Genomic DNA, 20,331 nt, shown 5'->3' on the forward strand with positions numbered 1-20,331 from the left:
ACTTATTTAAAACTGGATCCACATCGCACGTGGACTCGTATTTAGGTAAGCTAGGCTTTATCTTTCAAGATCCTTTCATGAATCGACTTATAAGTTGATTATTTGTGACATCCTCCGCTAATATTAATGACAGTGCCGCTCTCGCAGAGTTTAGCGTATTATATCCAGCACCATCACAAAATATTTCCGAAAGAAACTTTGCCACTAACACAACATACGAATCCTCTTCATTTTGTCCATTCCATCGCCAGCAGAGTTAAAGAGTCCCATTATAACTGTTCAACGTTGACTCTATTAAAGGAGCGATTGGAATATCAATTGTTTCTCTAGGTTTACCTTTTATGAGAATGTTTGGCTGATAACTTGGCGGCAACCAGGATAAGTTTCTTTGCTACGGGATGTTTGCGAGATCTTCAAGGAGAAACCAAGATATTAGAGTCTGCTTCAAACAAAACCCACCCTCCTACCGATAATTTCTGGAAGTTTGGGAACTAGACCTGAGTAGGCCAGTGAGGTATCACCAATACACCTTTTGCTTTGTCATCCTGAATTTTTTTTAATTACTCGGGTTAATACAGAGAAAGGAGGAAAGGCGTAAAACATCCAATCGGATCAACTTATTGTGAATGTATCGAATGCAAATGCCCATTGGCCTCTTCTCCATGAGCAATAGACTGCGCACTTGGTGTTGATTTGCGAAGCAAATAATTAAAATTCAAGTTTCCCGAAATTCACCGCAAATTATTTTAAAAGCGTGATCCGCTAATTCCCACTCACGAAGAACGATCAGCTTCGACATTTTCCTCTGAAGAAATATAAGTGCGTGGGCCCATAACCGACGAACCTCGCACCAATTCCACAGCTCACGTGCTCATGTAGACCAGCAAACCGAACGCCTTTATAGATGTAGGCCAACGTTGTAGTGTTGTCCACCATGAGTAAAATATCCAGATATCTTAGATCCGCTGCAAAACATTTTGAGGCTAGCAAAGGCGCCAAAAGCTTTAACTATTAGAAAGTGCCATTGTAACCTAGAGACACTTGTGTTTTATTTTTTAACTCTGAACTTGTTGTTATAGACATAAAAGTAGTCATACTACCCTGCCCGCACTAGCTGTGTAAAGTAAAACACCGTACCGTACCTACTGGTATAACAAAATAAATTATTGAAGTAAGAAACACGATTTTATATGGTCTTATCAAATTTGAACCGGACTGGCTGAGAGCGTGAATCGAATATTATCGAATCTTTTTCCCCGAATTGGTACACCCTTTTCTGATATTAAGTGTGAAGTTTGAGCACCATATCTCAACGAGTGTGTGTTGTCAGCTGATTGTTCACGATGAGAAGAGTTTTTCTGACGATATTGACTGTGACTGTGACTGAAAGTTAGGAATTATGGGTATGGATTTGTTGAATATTTTTTGGAAATTATAGTTTATCGCAAAAGGAAATATTTGGGGGGCACAAAACATTGAGTTAAGGTAGTAAAAACTTGCCTCATGCGAGTCCCACGTCTACCTCTGTTGGCGAAGATAACAACAAGATGTTCAAAAATCGTCATGTCACATCCAAGAAATAGCAGACATTCTTAACATTCTTTGTGTATAGACTTAACATATTGTGGTTGATGTTTTGGGTACTAGTCTCATACATAAAACCTGAATATTTTCCATAAACACAGTCATTAAATGTGTAATTACTAGGGACGGGATGTGGGCTTATAAATATGTCGTTTAAACTATCTAAATACAAGGTGTTTCAATAGAAAGGAGTGTATTGAATGAAATGCTTTTAATATATTAATTTACATTACTTGAGAATTTATTCTTAACAATAAAATCATTCAATTCAAATTGTGGCGTTCAAAGCATTCATTCAATCGAGCACTTAAATAGCCTGTGACGGTTCAGCAGGTATTATTCTCCGTGATGGCTGCCATTTCGTAGCGAAGACTGTGTTTTAATTGTGCCAGAGAAGTCGTTTTGCTAAAATGAAATCTAAATTTGACATAACCCCTCAGAAAAAAGTCCACAGGTGTTAAATTAGAACTGCTTGGAGGCCAAGTTATTTCACGTGTCCTGTAGTTCTATTTGCCATGTAAAAATTACATGAGCTCGTGACAAAGGTCTATTGGACGAGTTTAAATCTACTCAGTCCTATGTTTTTCTAATATAACTATCAAGATTTTGCACTATAGGTAAGAGAAATTCATCTAGTATTTGCTCGTAACACTCTGAATTCTTGTATTTGTGTGTTGGGTTGGTTGCACACCAGTATCGGCAATTTTGCTTGCTGACGTATCCATTAAGATAAAAATGAGCTTCATTCGGAAACAAGATATTGGTAAACGTTGGAAATTGCTCAGATATTTGGTTTATGCCAAGTCACTAACCGTCATAAGCGTCCTGATGCTTCAATTCTTGCACCAACTGAAATTTGTGAAGCGCAGCTCCAAATCTTCAGTAAAATGCGAAATAATGATATCTATACATGTTTGAAGCCAAAGCTACAATTTTTATGAATCTCATGCACGCGCACTGTCCTCTCTCGTGAAACGCTCCATAGAGACTAAATTCTCATAAGCCAGCCTACCGACTCACATACTTGGCGTTCCAAATGAGCCGAAGCCGACAGTCGGTTAATAATTAATCAAGGTAATGCTTATCGTTTTCGTCGCTTGTTTACCGTGGTTGAAAATCAAATCATTCCAGTGAATCAAATATTTAATCAAGAATGCTACTTGGCATTCTTAAAGTATCTACGTGGAGAAATTCTTAGTAAACCATCGGATTTTTGGGCAGCCACTCAGAAGTTTTCACGTCAAAAAATTCAACATGATTGAGATTCATTTTTTATCTAAACGCCAAACTACCTTTATCACTCTGTCACCATATTCACCAGATTTAACTTCCTGTGTCTTTGTTCTCCTCTCTCAATTTACCCATTCGTTCCAGGATATGCGTCATGAGTCCATTGAAGCGATGAAAAGGAGAACGAAAACTGAAATCCCAATACTCACAAAAAGAAATAAAAAAAATATAGAGAAGAAAAAGTCTTGATTCTTCTCATTATTTTATCCTTATTTAACTAATTATTTTTTAGCTAGATCAAATCTTAAAACGTGTGGAATTTTTTTCTTAAATCCATTCTATCCATCTGAACTTTGATTTCCTATTTAGAGAAACTAAATGAAAAATAGTTAACAATGGATGGACATTTTAAACAAAAACTTTAAGTTTGAATTATTGAATAAATAAAAAACTTTAGTGGAAATTAGAACAGCATTTTTCTTTGTTCCAGATATCCCGTGAGGACACAAAACCAAGATCCAAAGTATCCAGTAGACAATTTAGTGGACGCCATATCTCCATCGTCCCATCCCCATACTCCGTGGCCTGCTTGTGTTCCCGCCAACATTCACTTACTTAGCTCAAGCATAAACCCAAATTTGGTACACAGTGTAAATTCCAACGTGACCATGACTTATGGTCCGCAAGCTTTTTCTAGACGTAGTGCGAGTGCTCAAACCGATAACGAAAACGTAGACTATATAAATCAACAGATTTCGAATCAGTCCGGATCTAATGTTGGTAGTGGTAATAATAATATAAGTGAATCTGCACTAAATGTACAAAGTGATGCTTTGAGTGAAATGTTAACGGAAAGCCCCGATGAAGGATATGAGGGAGAACCTTCTGTTATTTAGTTTGTTTTTGGTTTTTATTAATTGGAAGTTGAGAACCTTAAAGGCAGAAATTTCGTAGAAGGAATAAATCTAATCATAATAAACAAGAAGCCGGTTGGTACTGTACTTTCAATTCTGTATTAAGAGAAGAGCTGTTCAGATAAACACGAACCGTGTGCGAAGAAGTGTAGGTTGGAAATGAATCGATATTGCTATACAACTAACTTATACATTTATTGATTGATTCAAAACCAGCGAGACTATGTATTATTATTTGACTCTGATGTTTTAATCAACAATTAATTTGAAATAATTAAGTTAAAATTCATACAGTGACAAATGAATTCCATTTTCAACGGTGCTTATAATTGAAAATAATATAACAGGGAATTATGATCAAAACAAATAAAATTTTTGGACACAATTATTTACCTTTTCATTTGATCATTGGTTCTAACTACTCGTATAAAAGATTTACAATAAAAGGGGTAGCACGTGATATCCAAAGTAAAAAGGCAATCTTATTCTCCCACAGCAACATACAGACGCAGCTGCTTGACATGATGCAAGACAACGTACAAGAAAATACATACAATCTCTTGCAAGATTGATTTATTGCTTAGATAATATATATAATAAGTAAAACGTAATATCAGTAAATTAGAAACTCATTCCTCTCTAGAATTGCAAGCTGCTCGCAATAAAAATTGCTCAAGACCGATAAAGTTGCAAGTGTAAGATCCTGCATAGAATAATCAGATGAACTTTATCTGTGTATGCTTTTGATCTTGAAATATTGCGTCTTCCATTGCATTGCGCGTTGTCTTGCAAGATGTTAACCTGCTCCAAACATCACTGTGATAAATAACTAGCAATCCATATGTATTTAGTGTACTGCATATTCTTTTTGCAAGTGTTGCAATTTCTAACCGCGAAGTGAATAACAGCAATTTCATTAGATAAAACTTTGATTATTCTGGCTCTTCACCACAACAACCAAAATGAATTTTATATTGGTAAATAATCATGTTCTTTTGCAGCTAGCATTTCAAAAAACATATCTGATATACTACACAAAAGCTTTCAGCGATTTAACGTCATGCGTTCATAATAATTGCGGTATAATTTTTCATACATCTCTGATCTAACAAAAAAAAAAGAAGTATGCCCGATAGAGGGTCTTGATTAAGAAGAACTCGGTACTAAATAAGAATTTGAACTTCAAACATAATACAATTAGAGATTACGAGATTGGACCGGAAGTAGATGATGATAATACCAATTTATTTTCAGAATGGATATGTAAATCCTTCATCTAAATCACGGGTGGTATATCAGTTTATTTGGATATAGTGATATGAATTTTCAAGATATTTGTTGTATAACGTAGTTAATACAAAAATACGCATCTTTCTCTTATCTCGCATAAGATATAGTTATTCTATTGGAGTTGAGGTTTTTGAAGAGTATGAAAACCGTAAATAAAAATTTGACGAGTATTCACTACATTTAACATAGGAAATCGATATAAATTTCAAATAAAACATAATATTTGCAACCATATTAATGAGTTTATTCGAAGCTATATTTTGATATTTGAATCATAACTGTACAGCTCTATCTTAATCTTTTTTGATAGTGGTCTATCAATTGTGGATGTGTCAAAAAAGCGAATAAAGCTAAACTCAATTGAGAAGATATCAACTAGTTGCCAGCTGTTTCCAATGAAATGAAATAATAGATCATTAGGGTCCGTTGTAACGGTGCTATTCAGATAATCATTTTAAATTTCACAGCTGCATTCATTAACATTACAAACAAATTGGTAAACGGATTAAATGCGACACGTAAATCGTTTGTGCGAAGGTATTAATAGAAATATATTGAACTTTTTATTTCAACATTCTTTATTTACTTGTTTTTTCAATAAATTTCAATAACCGTATTTACACTTGCAATCCAATTATTCAAAGTGAACTACTATTTTGGTTAGATGGTTACATGGAAAATTTAGACTATCGTATCGTTTGATTGTGAGAGTGTAGTAATCTTTCAAACTATATACCAGAGGTCGGCAACCTGTTCACAAATTAGTGCAATTTTAAATAAAGCCAAAGTGCCGTTCAACGGAGTACATGTTTTCATAAAATTCATTTTTTTTCAAAATTTGAAAAATTTTTAGAGAGATTCTTGTCCTTGTCTTTTCCAACGAGATCTTTTCTATTTGTCGTTTTTGTCCAGTTACTCTCAATATTACAAAAGCCTCTGATTGTTTTGTTGTGTGCTGACTTTGATATGATTCTAAATAATTTCCATATGAGGAAAAATTTTCTCACAAATATCACAATCTGAATGCTTCAAACATTGCAAATGGTATTTTTTATGCAAATATATTCATCTGGAAAACTGGATCAAATATTCAATATTTCGTTTGATATATACTGAGAATCACCTCCTAGAATTACTTTTCTTTTTATTTCCACATTTTTTCTCTTTCATAACTCGGAGTTCCTAAATACAATATGCTGAAGATCAAAATCCATTCGAAAATAGAATTTATTAAGTCTGTTGTATTATCGCGAAAACGTACTGATTTTCATTTAAAAAAAATTCTAGAAATCATACAAATATAGAACAGCTTGTGACCCGTTAATTGCAACATAAGATTCAGTTCTTCGAGATGATTAGTAGTATCAATTAGGAATAGCATCTCACAAATCCTTTCTTTATCTATTTAATAAATAAGGACTTGAGCTTGATTTTTACAGCGGCTAAACCAGCAAACAATTTTCACACTAGTATTCATAACGAATTTTACGCTTCCGCTGGAGATCCATGTGTATGAAATTTCTTTATGAATAATGCAATGAAAATTCAAAAGTAGTTGATCAATGTATGGAGTAATAAAATTTTAACAAATTCTGATTGCCAACTGGGAAATGTTATTAACATCGACACGCTCTCCCATAAAATACTGAATACGATGTTACGTTTAATGGCATCGATCTATTGTACATATTCTGCGATTCCGGTAACTTGCTTGCCAATAGTTCGCGCTTACTCTTTAGGAAAAGCATTGAACCAAACATTAGCATTGCTCAGAAAGGTCTTCCTTCTCTATCAAAATTGGTGCGATTCTAAAATTTCATTAGGTTGCTTGATACCTTGTGTAATTTTGTTATTTATACTGAGCAACTGCTTTTTGAATGATCTCCGGGTAACAGCATCATCTCCATCACTTGTCCGACTGAGTTTCGTTGCCAGTTCCGTGGAATATTTATAGTAAATTTACAATGAATGAAATAAAAATTTGATATTTCTTCTAATCCTTCATCTTATAATACTTTACACTTTACAAAGTGATGCATGTCATTTTAAACAGACGGTCGTCACAGGTCTATCACGCTTTTCTAGGTTTCCGATCTCTGCCATATAGATTGTATAAAGCTTTTAAGCAAAAAACAATGAGAATTCTCTTATTTCAATCTATTTTTTGAACTGAGTATAATACGAAGTATTTATTTAAAAACATATGTGGGTAATATTCACTATCAATCATTTTGAAATGATGTATGAATTTTAATGTTCTCAAAGGAAGTAATTTAATGTTAACATATATGCGTTTCATCCTAATTCACAGGAATTTTTGGAAAATGGTTCTCAATCGCCAGTAAACAATGATCTAATTCAATATTAAATTCGTCTTCAAGATTTTAATATAACTAGTTTTAAATTCTAAATCCTGTCGTAACGTTGACTTTAGGTTCCAAATAACTTCATGAATAAAAGTATAATTGGATAAGATCGAATGATTTATCGGGTCTTCACATCGTCTTCCATCTTCCGATCAATAGATAAGAGAAAGATTTATCTATAAACCGATGCACAGGTAGTTGAGTTTGGCAGGAAATTAATCTTATATATATATATATATATATATATATATATATATATGATGATGTTACATTCTATAAAATTAACAATAACATAATAACAGAATGGGATATTTAAACTTCAATTCCTGTCAATCTATGTCACAAAAAAGATCAGTGATGATAATTTTGGCTGATAGATCTATTCTACTATTCAGATCCTGAATTTAGATGCTATTCAAACAAAAAGCAAAAACTGCATTGGAAGAAAATAGTTATCCGGGAAAAATGATAAATAAAATATTCAAGAAAAGGATAAACAGTTGAAACATTTAGAAAAGCATTGACATGCATCCAATCATTAGAATGCAAAAATTTGCATTGAATAAGTCTTTTGGAACTTGAGTGGCTTTTAGAACTTTTTGTTAGTCACAATATTGGAGAAAGCATACGGATATATCACATTCTAAGAAGGAACACTTATGATTTAGTATGGTTTCATAAATCTGTATTTAATATATTGCTGCTTATAATAATGTGAATTGATAAGTTGATTCAAATTGACATTTGGTGTACTAATACGTTCTCCTCTTTATTGAGTTTGGTCTTTTTAAATATTATCAATTGTGATGTGATTGAATTAAAAATATATTCTATAAAAATATTTCACACGAGTTTGCAGAATTGAGCGAACACGAGTAAAATAGAATTTTCAACACATTCTGTACACTATATTTTTCCCACAACCGCAGAAAAATGCAGTTAATATTCATTTTTCAGCTCACAGAAAATTTCAATTCTCTAGGTGCCACACGCCAAGGTTTCAGAACTCAAATTTAAAATATTATTCGGTAAAGTAGTTCAACTGCGGACAAAATTATTATGCCATTGTAGGGAAATGTAGACATTAGTAATCACTGACCTGCGTGCAAAATAAAAACACAAGATGGTCAATCAGATTTCTCAAGTTTTCATTTCACATGGGTGTGTCATTCGTTCGTTTCCTTGTTGAAATTGTTGGCAATTTAAAATTTTCTATATGGGAAAACTGTATGGAATATGTAATATTTTATATTGGTTGTCGAGAAAGTTATTGTGTTCAAGAGAAGTATGAAATGGGAAATTATTCATCAAAATAACTGATGAGTGATAAATGTATTTGACATTTCCACAATACGTATGGGACATAAGTTAGGTTCTATTACGTTGTAACCATATGTAAATAATTTTGGTCATATTTGGTTAATAATTGCATTCAAATTGTCCAAATATTATAAGTAAATTCATGGAATCAAATAGCTCGGCCGCTATAAATATTTTAGATTAATTTTAATATTGTCAAGAAACGTACAATTCACGTTAGAAAATGAATTTGGTAATTAATGCTAATTGTGTATATTATTCTTTCCTCGAAGCTTATGTCTATTACGTTATCAAATTATTTTTGTGTTTGTTGGAAACAGGGTAATTTTAATCTCGAAAAGTGAATTGAATTGAAATTCTAATCACTGTACCGCTTTCTAAATGATTAAATTTGTTCAAGAAACTAATACACCAGCAATGTTAACATTGATTTAAAATGTTATATGATACTAAATACATTTGGGAAATAATAGAGGCTGCAAGGAAAAGTGTGCTGATCCCACATACATTACTGAAGAATTAATGATTCAGTACTTGATTTAGCGTTGTGAAAGCAGCAGTCGGGATTTCTTGGTTCCTGCTTGAAACAACTTGCCAAATGATTGAAAATCGGCATTTGAAAGCAGAAATGCCGCGTTTTCCACATTTTAATAGATGAATTCGATATCACGCATCCTTGCGAACGGCATTTGATCATACGCTCATTCAAATAAAGTTCAAAAGTAGTACTATTACGCAAAAAATTACAACTGCTACAATTTGTAGATATGTGGTTATTGAAAAGTAACTTTTATGGGGATTATATAATAAATGTTTCCTTTGTGTGTGAAGCAGGTCTGCAGTGGAGTAACAATATATGGGTCAAATTTAACTGGAAAGTTATCAACTTTATCCGTAATAAGATGTATTAAGTATATACATCTTGTGGACCCTAAAATGTTCTATAATCGGAGGGAATGGAGTATTTAAATAACTAGGAGAAGGTATATGCTTCTTATAGAGCCAAAGAATCACCTTTTGCCTCCGTTCTACATTCAATTCAATATAACTGGAAGGATAAAAAAACTATCAGAGTAGTGCCACCTGACATGCAAGTCCAATAGAAAAAAAGTTATTACGTTACTATTACGTTACCACACCATCACTGGTCACATTATCCTTACTAAATGTATATTTTTAAACCTTCTCCGTAAATTTCTCAAAATCCTTACATTCGGAAAAATATTTTTATTGCATAATTCAGTCGCTTTCCGTATCTGAAAAAGCGGAACACTGGTTAGAATCATAGAATTTTTTCACTTGAACAAAACGTGTATCTAATATGGATGTGAGTAGAAATGTATTATCTTGTTAAGAATTAGAATAGTTCAAATTAAAAGTTGTCATGAATATCCAATCAAACAGTGATACAGATGGATTTTGTAAATTTTGTCTGTAATATACAATTGTTAAAGGTAACTAAGTTACATATTCTAATATTTTCTCCCAAAAATGATTATTTGTCCTATTTTGTAGCAGAAAACATGTTTAACACAACAAAGCATTTTAAAGATAAGCTTTTCGATAACTTCCGCAAAATAGCGACGGAAATTCGAGCAAAATATCTTTGTGAAAAAAAATATCTCATTTAATGATACTTGAGATCAAGGAGACGATAGAAACATGGAAAAAATATTTAGAAAGAAATTCTTCTATGAAAATCGTTTCTTTTATTTCTTTGGAGATATTCAAGGAAATAGATATACAAAGATAACAAATGTTATAGAATACAAATAATTGAATTGAAAATGAATGTGCTCATGTTCATGCAATAAAAATACTTTATGGATATCTTCAATAACTAGTTTCGAAGACTCTGCTTGTCACGTACCCTGAGAAAAATTAATTGGAAAGATTGAGATCTTCGTATTTCAGTGATTATCCAATAGATGCCCTTCTAACTATCTCTCTGCCTGAAAATATATAATCGAGATTTACACGAACATCTAGTTAGAACCAGTTGTCGATATTTCCTTTTGATAGCGACACCTGTCTAGAAGGGTTAGAAAATAAATTAATATATCGCGACAGTAATTCTTCCACAATTTCAAATATGTAACTCTATTGACAGATGAAAAGACTCTATACGATAATTTTCCATAACATCAGTTGAACCACTCACTTTTTATATGCGTTGAGTGTGAACTTCCTACTACCAGTGTGAACTCATCAATTTCGAGTATTGTCGATTTACCTCACCTTGTAAGATGAACTAAATGCGTCAGAAAACAAAATAAGTTTCATGTTGTAGTTGAGTTAATTTAATACTAAACACTTAGGGCAATTTGTTATTCATTTATCTTACAATTTTGTTTCCTTAAATTGTATTTTCATATTACTAACAGTTTGGTTCAATCACCATATCCAACCATCTGCATAAATTCAATAAAATTCATTTCCACATGCAAATTGTTACGTTTCTTAAGTAACGCAGGTCGATAAAATTGAACAAGTTTACTTAACACGTAGAAATTCATTTAATCACAATTATTATACAAATAACCCGGTTAAATATTCTTAAGTACGTATCCAATAATAGCCAACTTATTCTTCTTGAACCAATTAGACATAGTTTAATGGCTATCCAATAAATAGCCACTCACCATTTCTTTCATAGTTTCCACTACATTTGATTATGAACTGCGTCGTCAGATGGCGTGTAGCTGCGCCCCGTCACACTATTACCCTCTTTAAATTGTAAACCTCGAACAAACTCACAAAAGGAAGCAAATTAACCACCTTAAATTTATTTGGGGATAAACTATATTCGTGGATACACCTGTGATCACCGTGAACGAACAACTCATTAAGTCTGACTCCAAGAACCAATTTTTTTCTCGTACTATTATGAATAAAGACCCTGTCCCCGGCTTGGGAAGACTAAACGTTAATACCTATATCACTCCGGCTTTTCATGTCTTAGTCCTTCCACGCCCACATTCTTCGACACAATTTTTTAGCGTTATTTTCGTTATCAAGTTCCAGCTCTAAAAACATGATACTCGCTAGAGCTCGTTCCGATTGGTAATCCATCAGTATCAAATGTACCTATGTGTTCGTCACAATCGTCTTAATGTTTGAACTATTCGGAGATTATGGCTGTAAAGTAATCACCCTAGCCTTCGTAATTCCCGAGATCTTTGGATGCGAAAATACTCCCTTCATTAGAATGTAGTTCCAACGGCACATCGTATCGACTAAACATTTTCTTGATCAATTCACAGGCGACTGTTTGATTGGGATGTGCGTCGAAGCTCTGAAGCAGTTCGCAGCCAGCTATATATAAAATTTACTTTTCTACGTTCCCAGAAAAAACGTCAATCACTATCCGTTCAAAAGATGTATCCATACACTCCTCTCCGTAATTTATTTCTGAGTCTTTTACTACGCAATTAGTACGTCTTCGATGCCAATTTGGTCGTTATATGCAACCCAATAGAATTTGCCTTTCAATTCTTCTAGGAACAATTGTTTTTCTCCTTTTCAATGTCTGTTCTGTTGGTGAGGAATATCTTCTTGCTTCCTAATAGAATATTTCAGAACTATCGTGAAAATTGGCTATTTACTTCTTTTAATGTATAATAGGTCGAATATTTTTTTTTTCGAATAGATTATTCTAGATTGTTCTAGAAAATTTAATCCGAGACTTGCGCGAAAAATGTTATTTATGTTCTTTTCTCTATATCACTTCTCATTTCAAATATTCTTCTCTCCTGAACATTCACGATTTTTTTAAATTCAGGTTACTGAAATCGAAAATTTTATCCCACTACTGACACCAAGTTCTTTTCAAATTCAAGTCCTACATCTTAATCGACCACTCAGCTTATTTACTCAATTTCCCTTTGCTGCTTTTCTGTTTTTTTTTTCGGTTTACTTTTATCGACGTGCCTATAATTTCTCTTGGTCTTTTTCAGTTCCTCTCGACTAAACTTCAATTTTTATTGTCCTATTTTTAATTTTGTGTTTCGGCTTTTTCTGATTCGCCTTCAATTATTCTTGGTCTTTCAATATTGTGCCGATCAACTCGCTCTGACTTTTGGTGATAATGCACCATCTCGAGCCTCCGTGTTTCGCTAGTGAAGGTCCGGTTTTTGCCAGGAAACATTGATGCTGTGCATAAACTGATATTGCAAGATCGTCATACAACATACCACAGAATGGAGGCATACTTTGGGATTAGTTTCAATTGTATATTGCATGAACATTAAGCTGTCATAAAAATATATTCGCGTTGGATATCGCGTAATTTGACAATCGCTCAAAAAAAGCTTGTAACGATTGGTGAAAAAAATGCTACCGACGAATCATGGAACTATGCATATAAACCCGTATGGGTATGAGTGTTTCAAAACAAGTCAAATCCAGCAAAGATTGTTCCATCCAAGCCATCCGAAGTAGATGGTCACCTGTTTTTTCGGAATTACTGAACGTGTCGTCATCGATTCATTAGAGCAAAATCAATTTTTACACCAATATTAGTTTACCAGAAGTGTGCGAGACAATCAGGAAAACCTATCGCAGGAGACCAATCATTCTCCACCACGACAATGCAAGTTCTCACACATCAGTTCCAACAAAAAAGTTTTTGAACAGTCAAAATATCGACTTGATGGGTTATCTGGCATGCAGTCCATGTTTGAGATCCATAAATTTCTGCTTATTACCGCAGATCAAAGATAAATTGCAAGGTCATCATCATTTTTCTACACCAAAAGAAGAGGTTGATGCGTTTAAATCACATGTTTTGGTATTATAGGGAAGGATGAAATGTATTGATCTCAATGGAGAGTATTTTGATTAACAATAAAGCCATATCCAATTTAAAATATTTCGTAGTCACCTATTATCATAAAATATATCTTGAAAGAAATCAATTCAAATTTTCGCTTTATGATCAAGTTAATGAATGTATAGGTGATATCATAAGAAAAAAACAATTTTCGCTTTAGCTTGAGCTGAAATACCAACTCACTTTTATCCTTTTTTATTTCTATCTTGAATTATGAAACTGGAACAGTCTATCACATCAAATAACTCTAGAAGTGAATATTGACGTTCAACTTATTCTCAGTTCTCAGTGTGTACAACTTCCATTAATAAACACTACCGCTTGTTCAAATTCATCTCACTGCCGTTTACAACTTATCTTTGAGTCAACATACTGGACTAACAAGTAGTTTTGCTTCAGTACTGTAAACACTGGTATTTCCCAAAGCGGTATTTAATGTTGAACAATTTATCCGCATTCTCTCTTAGGTATGTACTGAATATCTCATTAATGCTAATATATCAGATTGACTACAACAGTGCCAAAATTACCATAATCTATGAAAAAAATATAAAGCTATAATCTCTTTCATATTTCTTAGGTGCCTGGACATCTGAGACGGATTTTTTTATAACAGTCTCTAATACAGACAGCATTTATTAGCTCAAGCGATTCACTTTTGTTATTCTGTTGATAGACGAAAACTACGCTAGAGTAAAGACAACGCATGGTTTACGGTTTCTTAGCGTTTACCCTGAATATATTTGGCGTTAGGTGTCTGTGATGAATGCGTTCTCTAAGCGGTTAGACATTGCTCTCAGTGGCGCCCATCGAGCCATAATTTAAAACATTATATTATAGGTAGTTCTTTATTTCTTTCTCTTATTAAGCAGTTTTAGAAAATAAAAAATATGAAAATGTGTCTCTGGTCAAACTGAGTATTCTCAATCCAGAAGTTTGAACAGAAGTAACAATATAATATATTTTAATTTTAGAAAGTGTGGTAACATAAGTTCTTGCCCTCACATACAGGGTGTTTCTATATTCGACCGACAATGCTCTACCACAGAGAGATCTCAGTAAATGATTCATTTTGATATAGGAATAGGAACCCTAACGAGGCCTAGTTGCTGAGATAAAGGGAGTTCAAAAATTTAAATCAAAATTGAAAATGTGTCGTAAATCAATAACGCATTTAATTTTTTTTAAATTTGATTACCAGTATGCTCCTTAATAAAGTAATATGACATAAATAAACTTTGAAAAAAATCAACCAGTGACGCGCTGTCAGAGTTAGTTGCCACTTTTCTCCCCCTATTTTTCGCGCCACTGTAGAAAATCCTTTTTTCAATTTCAGTGGTAAGAAATTACTTAAGCAGTCCTTTTAGACAAAAATTTATTTTTTTTTTATGGGGCTATATGAAATCCTTAGTATACAAAACAATCATAGAATCTGAACAAAAAGCTAGAATTCAAGATACGGTAGAAATCATTCAATCCCATCCATGTTTTTCGATGACAAAACGGTGTAATAAATGTATCGAAGTAATCTGTTTTGAACTACTTACGGTTAAACATAAATCGAAATTAAATGGATAATTAATTAAATTGTAAATTACTTAGGTGCTTGCAGACTTTTGTTTAGAGGCAAATTACTACAACACCATTCATTTCAGGTCCATAAAAGGTTATTAGTTTTTTAACTTAAAATAATCAGGCAATTGAAAACAAAATTGGAAAGAGAATTTGCTCCCGTGGCGAAAAAAGTGGGGGGATAAAAGTGACAACGAACTTTGACAGCGCGCCACTGATTACAAATTTTGTCTATGTCATAATATTACCTCATTAAAGTGCATATTCGTCACCAAATTTTAAAAAAAAAGCTCAAAGACGTTATTGATTTATGACAAATTTTTTATTTCGTTTTAAAATTTTGAACACCCTATATCTCAGCAACCGTAATGGTTTGTATTCATATATCAAAATGAATTATTTATGTGGTAGAGCGTTGTCGATCGAATAAAGAAACACCCTGTAGTAAATAGAGTATACATATTATGCACGCGTTAGTAATATCTCAAGTTTTTCACAGTTTCAAGTTGCTGCTTCAATCCAGTTTATTAAAGTAAAGCTCGAACGACCACTGTTATAAAATTTTCGGCTAAAGAATTATTAACTCTAACAACACAAATCAAAAATATAATAGAGGCAATTTATAGTGAATTGTTCCCATCATTCTCATCAATTAAAAAGTCTGAGTAGTACTTCTACGGGAAAGAAGATAAGAGAAAGAGATGTATAATCTCCATTGTCATAAAAAAATTACAATTTTATGGACAAAGTGACACAATTTTGATTTGGAGAATTATAATACATATAATATTTTACTTCATATTAAATTGAATTATGCCAGTATATTGAGTCTATGGTAGATTGTGAAATTCTGCCACGGGATAATAACTTATAAAAATCTTTTCATTTTTAAATTTTGAATTTAAAAGTAACTGTTTAAATAATTTTTTGGTACTGAGATGATGAGATTTTTTACCAGATCTCAAGAGGGGTATTGTAAAGTAAATGTCCATTTTTTTTCTAGTAGGGTAGCTACGAATGGGGCTCTCAGATGGGTTGTAAAAGTGTTGCGATCCAAACGAACGGATTCCAAATTAAAAAACGGGGAGTTGAAATTTAGTATTTTTTGAAATGCGTTCTACTACTTTAACCATAAATGTAACGAATGGCTCTTTTTTGTAATTCGGAAGATAGATTTTAAGAGGTGCAAACTACAAGAACTCCAGAAAGACAAACCAAAGCGAAGATGCGATTCGAACAACGAGTAGTAAGATGTTAAAGCAGTACGAGAATCGAGCTGTTCAGACACCGTTTTAAAACCAAACGAAGCAGAAATAAATTTTTTTGCCAAGGTCTCTATATGTACAGACCATTGAAGATCACCGTCAATGTGTAGACCAAGAAACTTGATCATATTTAGTCATTTTTGAGTTTTAGAGGTTGTAAAACTCCTTTGTAGAATAAGGCTGAAATTTTCTCAGTGTCGGACCATAGTAATGAGATCTTTGCCCGTGGAAGAATGTTAAGCTTGTATATCTGGACCACTCCAAGTTACACTCTAGTGTCATCTGAAAATAAAGTGAATTAACCATTAATTCGTAAATCTGTGACATCATTAATGAATACCAAAAAAAGTAGTGGAGTTACACAATTGCCAACTGGCAAGTTACTCGAAACTTCACCATTATATCAGTTGTTTTCTACCTTCAAAGTAAAATTCAAACCATTTTAAAGGAACATAATACTCTAGTTTGCATAGTACTCGGATGCAATAATACTCTAGTTTGCTAATCAGAATTTCATGATGAACACTAACTAAAGCTTAGAGAAATCACAAAAAACCGAAGCCGTATAAAATTAATTATTAAGTGAGTTATATATTTTAGAAAATATAGCATCATCAGTGCATTTATTAGGTAGGAAAACAAATTGTTGAGCTTTCAAAATTTTATTTTTAAAAAAGAAAAGGCAATAGACGATGACGAGGGAAACAATTATAGCAATAACTCAGCTAATAACCAATCGATGCCGCAAGAAGTTTTGTTTTGAATGAATATTGAGTCCATTATTCGATAAATAAAACGCTCCGCCACTGGAGGCAGACAGTTGAACAGAGAAGATCAATCGTATTCATTTAAATTTAGCTACATTTGCTAAAGGCCAAGAAATATGGAACAGACTATAGTCCAGTAACATGCGTTTTGTATTATTGAGTTATTTTTCATATAAGACTGTCGATTTTTATATATATGCTAGATTTTTGGTTTTAGATGCTTAAGGGTACTATTAATACATATATAATTTTTGTGTCGTGATAATTTGTCTCTATTTTAAGTCCAATTTCCAGTTTAAACTGATTTTCATCGAAAAAGGAAATCAAGACAAAGCATCTCAAAAACGTATAAGAAGGTTTAAGAAGTAAAAAGTTGAACAAGTACATAGTATCATTCTTAAAATACCATTATGTAATGAAAAACTACTCTATGTTATATTAAAATAAATATAGACCTCAACATGAACTCATCAATATTCATCAAGGGGGGAAGTATATTCGCGTATAAATTTAGAGATTACTACTATGGAGTAAGACAACCGCATGAGAAGACAAAGAATGTGCTTTTTCATTTCCTGTTCCGTAGCCTTACAGTACTATTCATATAGGAGAGATTTCCATCAATAAAAGTGATTGCATATGTACGCATATTTTCAGGAGATGGACGGCAACTATTATTTGTAAGGACCTAAGGACTAAGTGTATAGACTCAAAAAAAGTCTAGTTGGAAAAATAAAAATTATTATGTAAAAAATATGCCTTTTTCCTTAGTTATGTCTAGAGCTTTTCAGACAGCCCTTGTATAATTTGATATAATTATGAACAGAACATGAACTTAAATGATATAAACTTTTGTAGAAGGAAAATAGAAGAATTTTCGATATTCCTTTCACATTAGAACATTAGAAATATGCCTTTTCAAAGTTGAAGTTGTTAACAATAGTGAAACATTTTCATGTGATTCAAATTTAGCTGAAATCAGATTTTACGTCAAATGCCTGTAGAAAATTAAGCTTTAAAACAGATCCATGACAGAAGTGGAATAAAAAGTTGTCGAAAATATTGAGTAAAAATAAATCTAAGTACAATACAACGTACCGTCACATATTGCTCGTCCAACTATAGAGGTTGATATTTAGCAGTGCCGGGTTTAAATTTCATCTAAAATCATCCTTCACGAAGTTAATATTGTAAAGTGTTCCACACTAAAGAATATTATCAAGATATACTAACAAATTTGATAAATTTTTATATTAAAAAATCTTATTATTGAAATATTTATTAATTGAATATAAGTTGCTGATTTACGCAAATTATGTAAATCGATGGGACGTAATGAACAATTACCTTTTATTTTCAATTCAATGACATAACACTAACAATCAATACGTTTTATTAATGTGAAAATCAACCCCTCTAAATTGCCATTCTGCAAGCCTACCTTTTTGCAACAACTACTTACTATACATAAAATAAAATTTCTAATACGCGTGAGTCACAAGCTACTAGTTAGTGTTTTCTATGAAAGATTCATTATCAAGCTAACCAGGATACGTTTGTATCTCGGAGAGTACGATTTTGTCATTGGATACGTAAAAAGTCTGTGCTAACGCACTGTCTAGAATCAATACTTATCAACAATTTGAAAGAAATTCAGCAGAATTTTTTTCAAAGTAAAGTGAAATGTCGTAGTGCTCACGAAATAAGAGGAAGCTGTTAGTTGAGAAGATAATTCATAAAATAATATTTCCAAGTGGTGCAATATAGTTGATATGAAAGGCAGCTTGACATAATGCAAGACATCGCGGAAGAAATTGCATGCAAGTCAAAATATTGCATAGATTGATATAGCACGACGTTTGACATTACACAAGTCTGACCACTTCTTCCTGGCTGCCCCTAACAACAATTCGATAAGTAAATTAAACAACTTCCTAACGTCAAATTTTATTTAGTGTTTTGTGATCGGCTTGAAAATGATAATAACAGAGCTGAATGAAATGAACAAAAAACAATTGGTTAATAACAGGCGATACTGATATCTGGTGCTGTCTTAAGTGTGCAAGTGTGCGACGACTTTTTTAATTGTTTTTTTTTGCCGATATTGGTTATATTAACCAGCCTCTAATAATATTGCTAATTTCAAACTTAAATATTTGATTATTCTTGAGTTTTCAATTTATCATTTTATCATATTCAACTTGCTTTCTACGTACGAAATATCAGTGAATAAAGATTGAAAATAACATTAACTTGGCCAACTGAAATCCATCCACAAGGTAATATTATATTTGTTTATTATATTATTTATTATATTTATTTATATCTGTCTATTATTTATATTTAGTTCATGAAAAAATAAACGAAATAAATTTATTGAACTTCATAAAATAGTGTCCAATATTATATTTGATTCTAGGTAAAATCAGAAACGCCATTATTTATAACTATTGATAAATCCGATTTATGGTTTTATCCGCTAGCACTCAGTTATATCTTGAGGCTTCCTTCTAATGTTTCCTGAGCGGAAACAAGTAGATAACAACAAAACTTTTGCCAAATTTATGCTATAAACTATTTGTCTCCACATTATGTTATGACTGCTTGAGGTTAAGAGGGAGAGAGAGAGAAAATAGGAAACAATGTTGACTACGCTGGGTTATTTGGAACGTAATTAATGATAATGTAACAAATTAGAGTCAAGAGTATAATTAATTAGGACTATAACATATTTAGATAAATTTGAATTGTCATGTACCACGGTGATTTTTATCACAGTATTAGAACTGCTTTTGAACTAGTCGATCATTTCAACAAACTAAAAAGGTCTATATTAAAGTCTTTTTCACCAAAAAAGTAGGTTAAATACCACACTTTTAAAATTAAGAGCACAGACAAGCGCCTTTACAATTAACAGATAAATAATTCAATGATTTTACTGTTGTGGATACATACAAAGCTACTACAGATGCAGTAATCTGGGAAAATCTCGTGTTAGGCAGATACGTGAACAATGAGTAATGTTAATGCAGAAAATAAACATTGATGAAAGTACACCTTGATATACGAGAATTGTCAGAGAAGTTTTCGACCTAAGCAACAATAATTTTTTTTCCATAACCATTCAAAATTTTTCTAAATGATAGTTCTTTCTCTTCGAAATAGGCGGTAATGTGCATGTCAAATCTGACG

At 32.5% G+C, this 20,331-nt stretch overlaps 1 protein-coding gene across 2 annotated transcripts in view; it reads left to right on the forward strand.

Annotated features, from left to right (window-relative positions):
- LOC130902774 (amphoterin-induced protein 2-like) overlaps positions 1 to 10,162 on the forward strand; it is a 76,236-nt gene extending 66,074 nt beyond the window's left edge. For both annotated transcript variants that reach the window (XM_057815060.1, XM_057815059.1), the window contains one exon: positions 3,305 to 10,162. In XM_057815060.1, the coding sequence (XP_057671043.1) occupies positions 3,305 to 3,710 (406 nt within the window). In that variant the 3' untranslated portion in view covers positions 3,711 to 10,162. The remainder of the gene's footprint in view (positions 1 to 3,304) is intronic.
- The last annotated feature ends 10,169 nt before the right edge of the window (positions 10,163 to 20,331 follow it).

The sequence above is a fragment of the Diorhabda carinulata genome, chromosome X (genome assembly GCF_026250575.1).
Source record: "Diorhabda carinulata isolate Delta chromosome X, icDioCari1.1, whole genome shotgun sequence".
Classification (NCBI taxonomy): Eukaryota; Metazoa; Arthropoda; class Insecta; order Coleoptera; family Chrysomelidae; genus Diorhabda; species Diorhabda carinulata.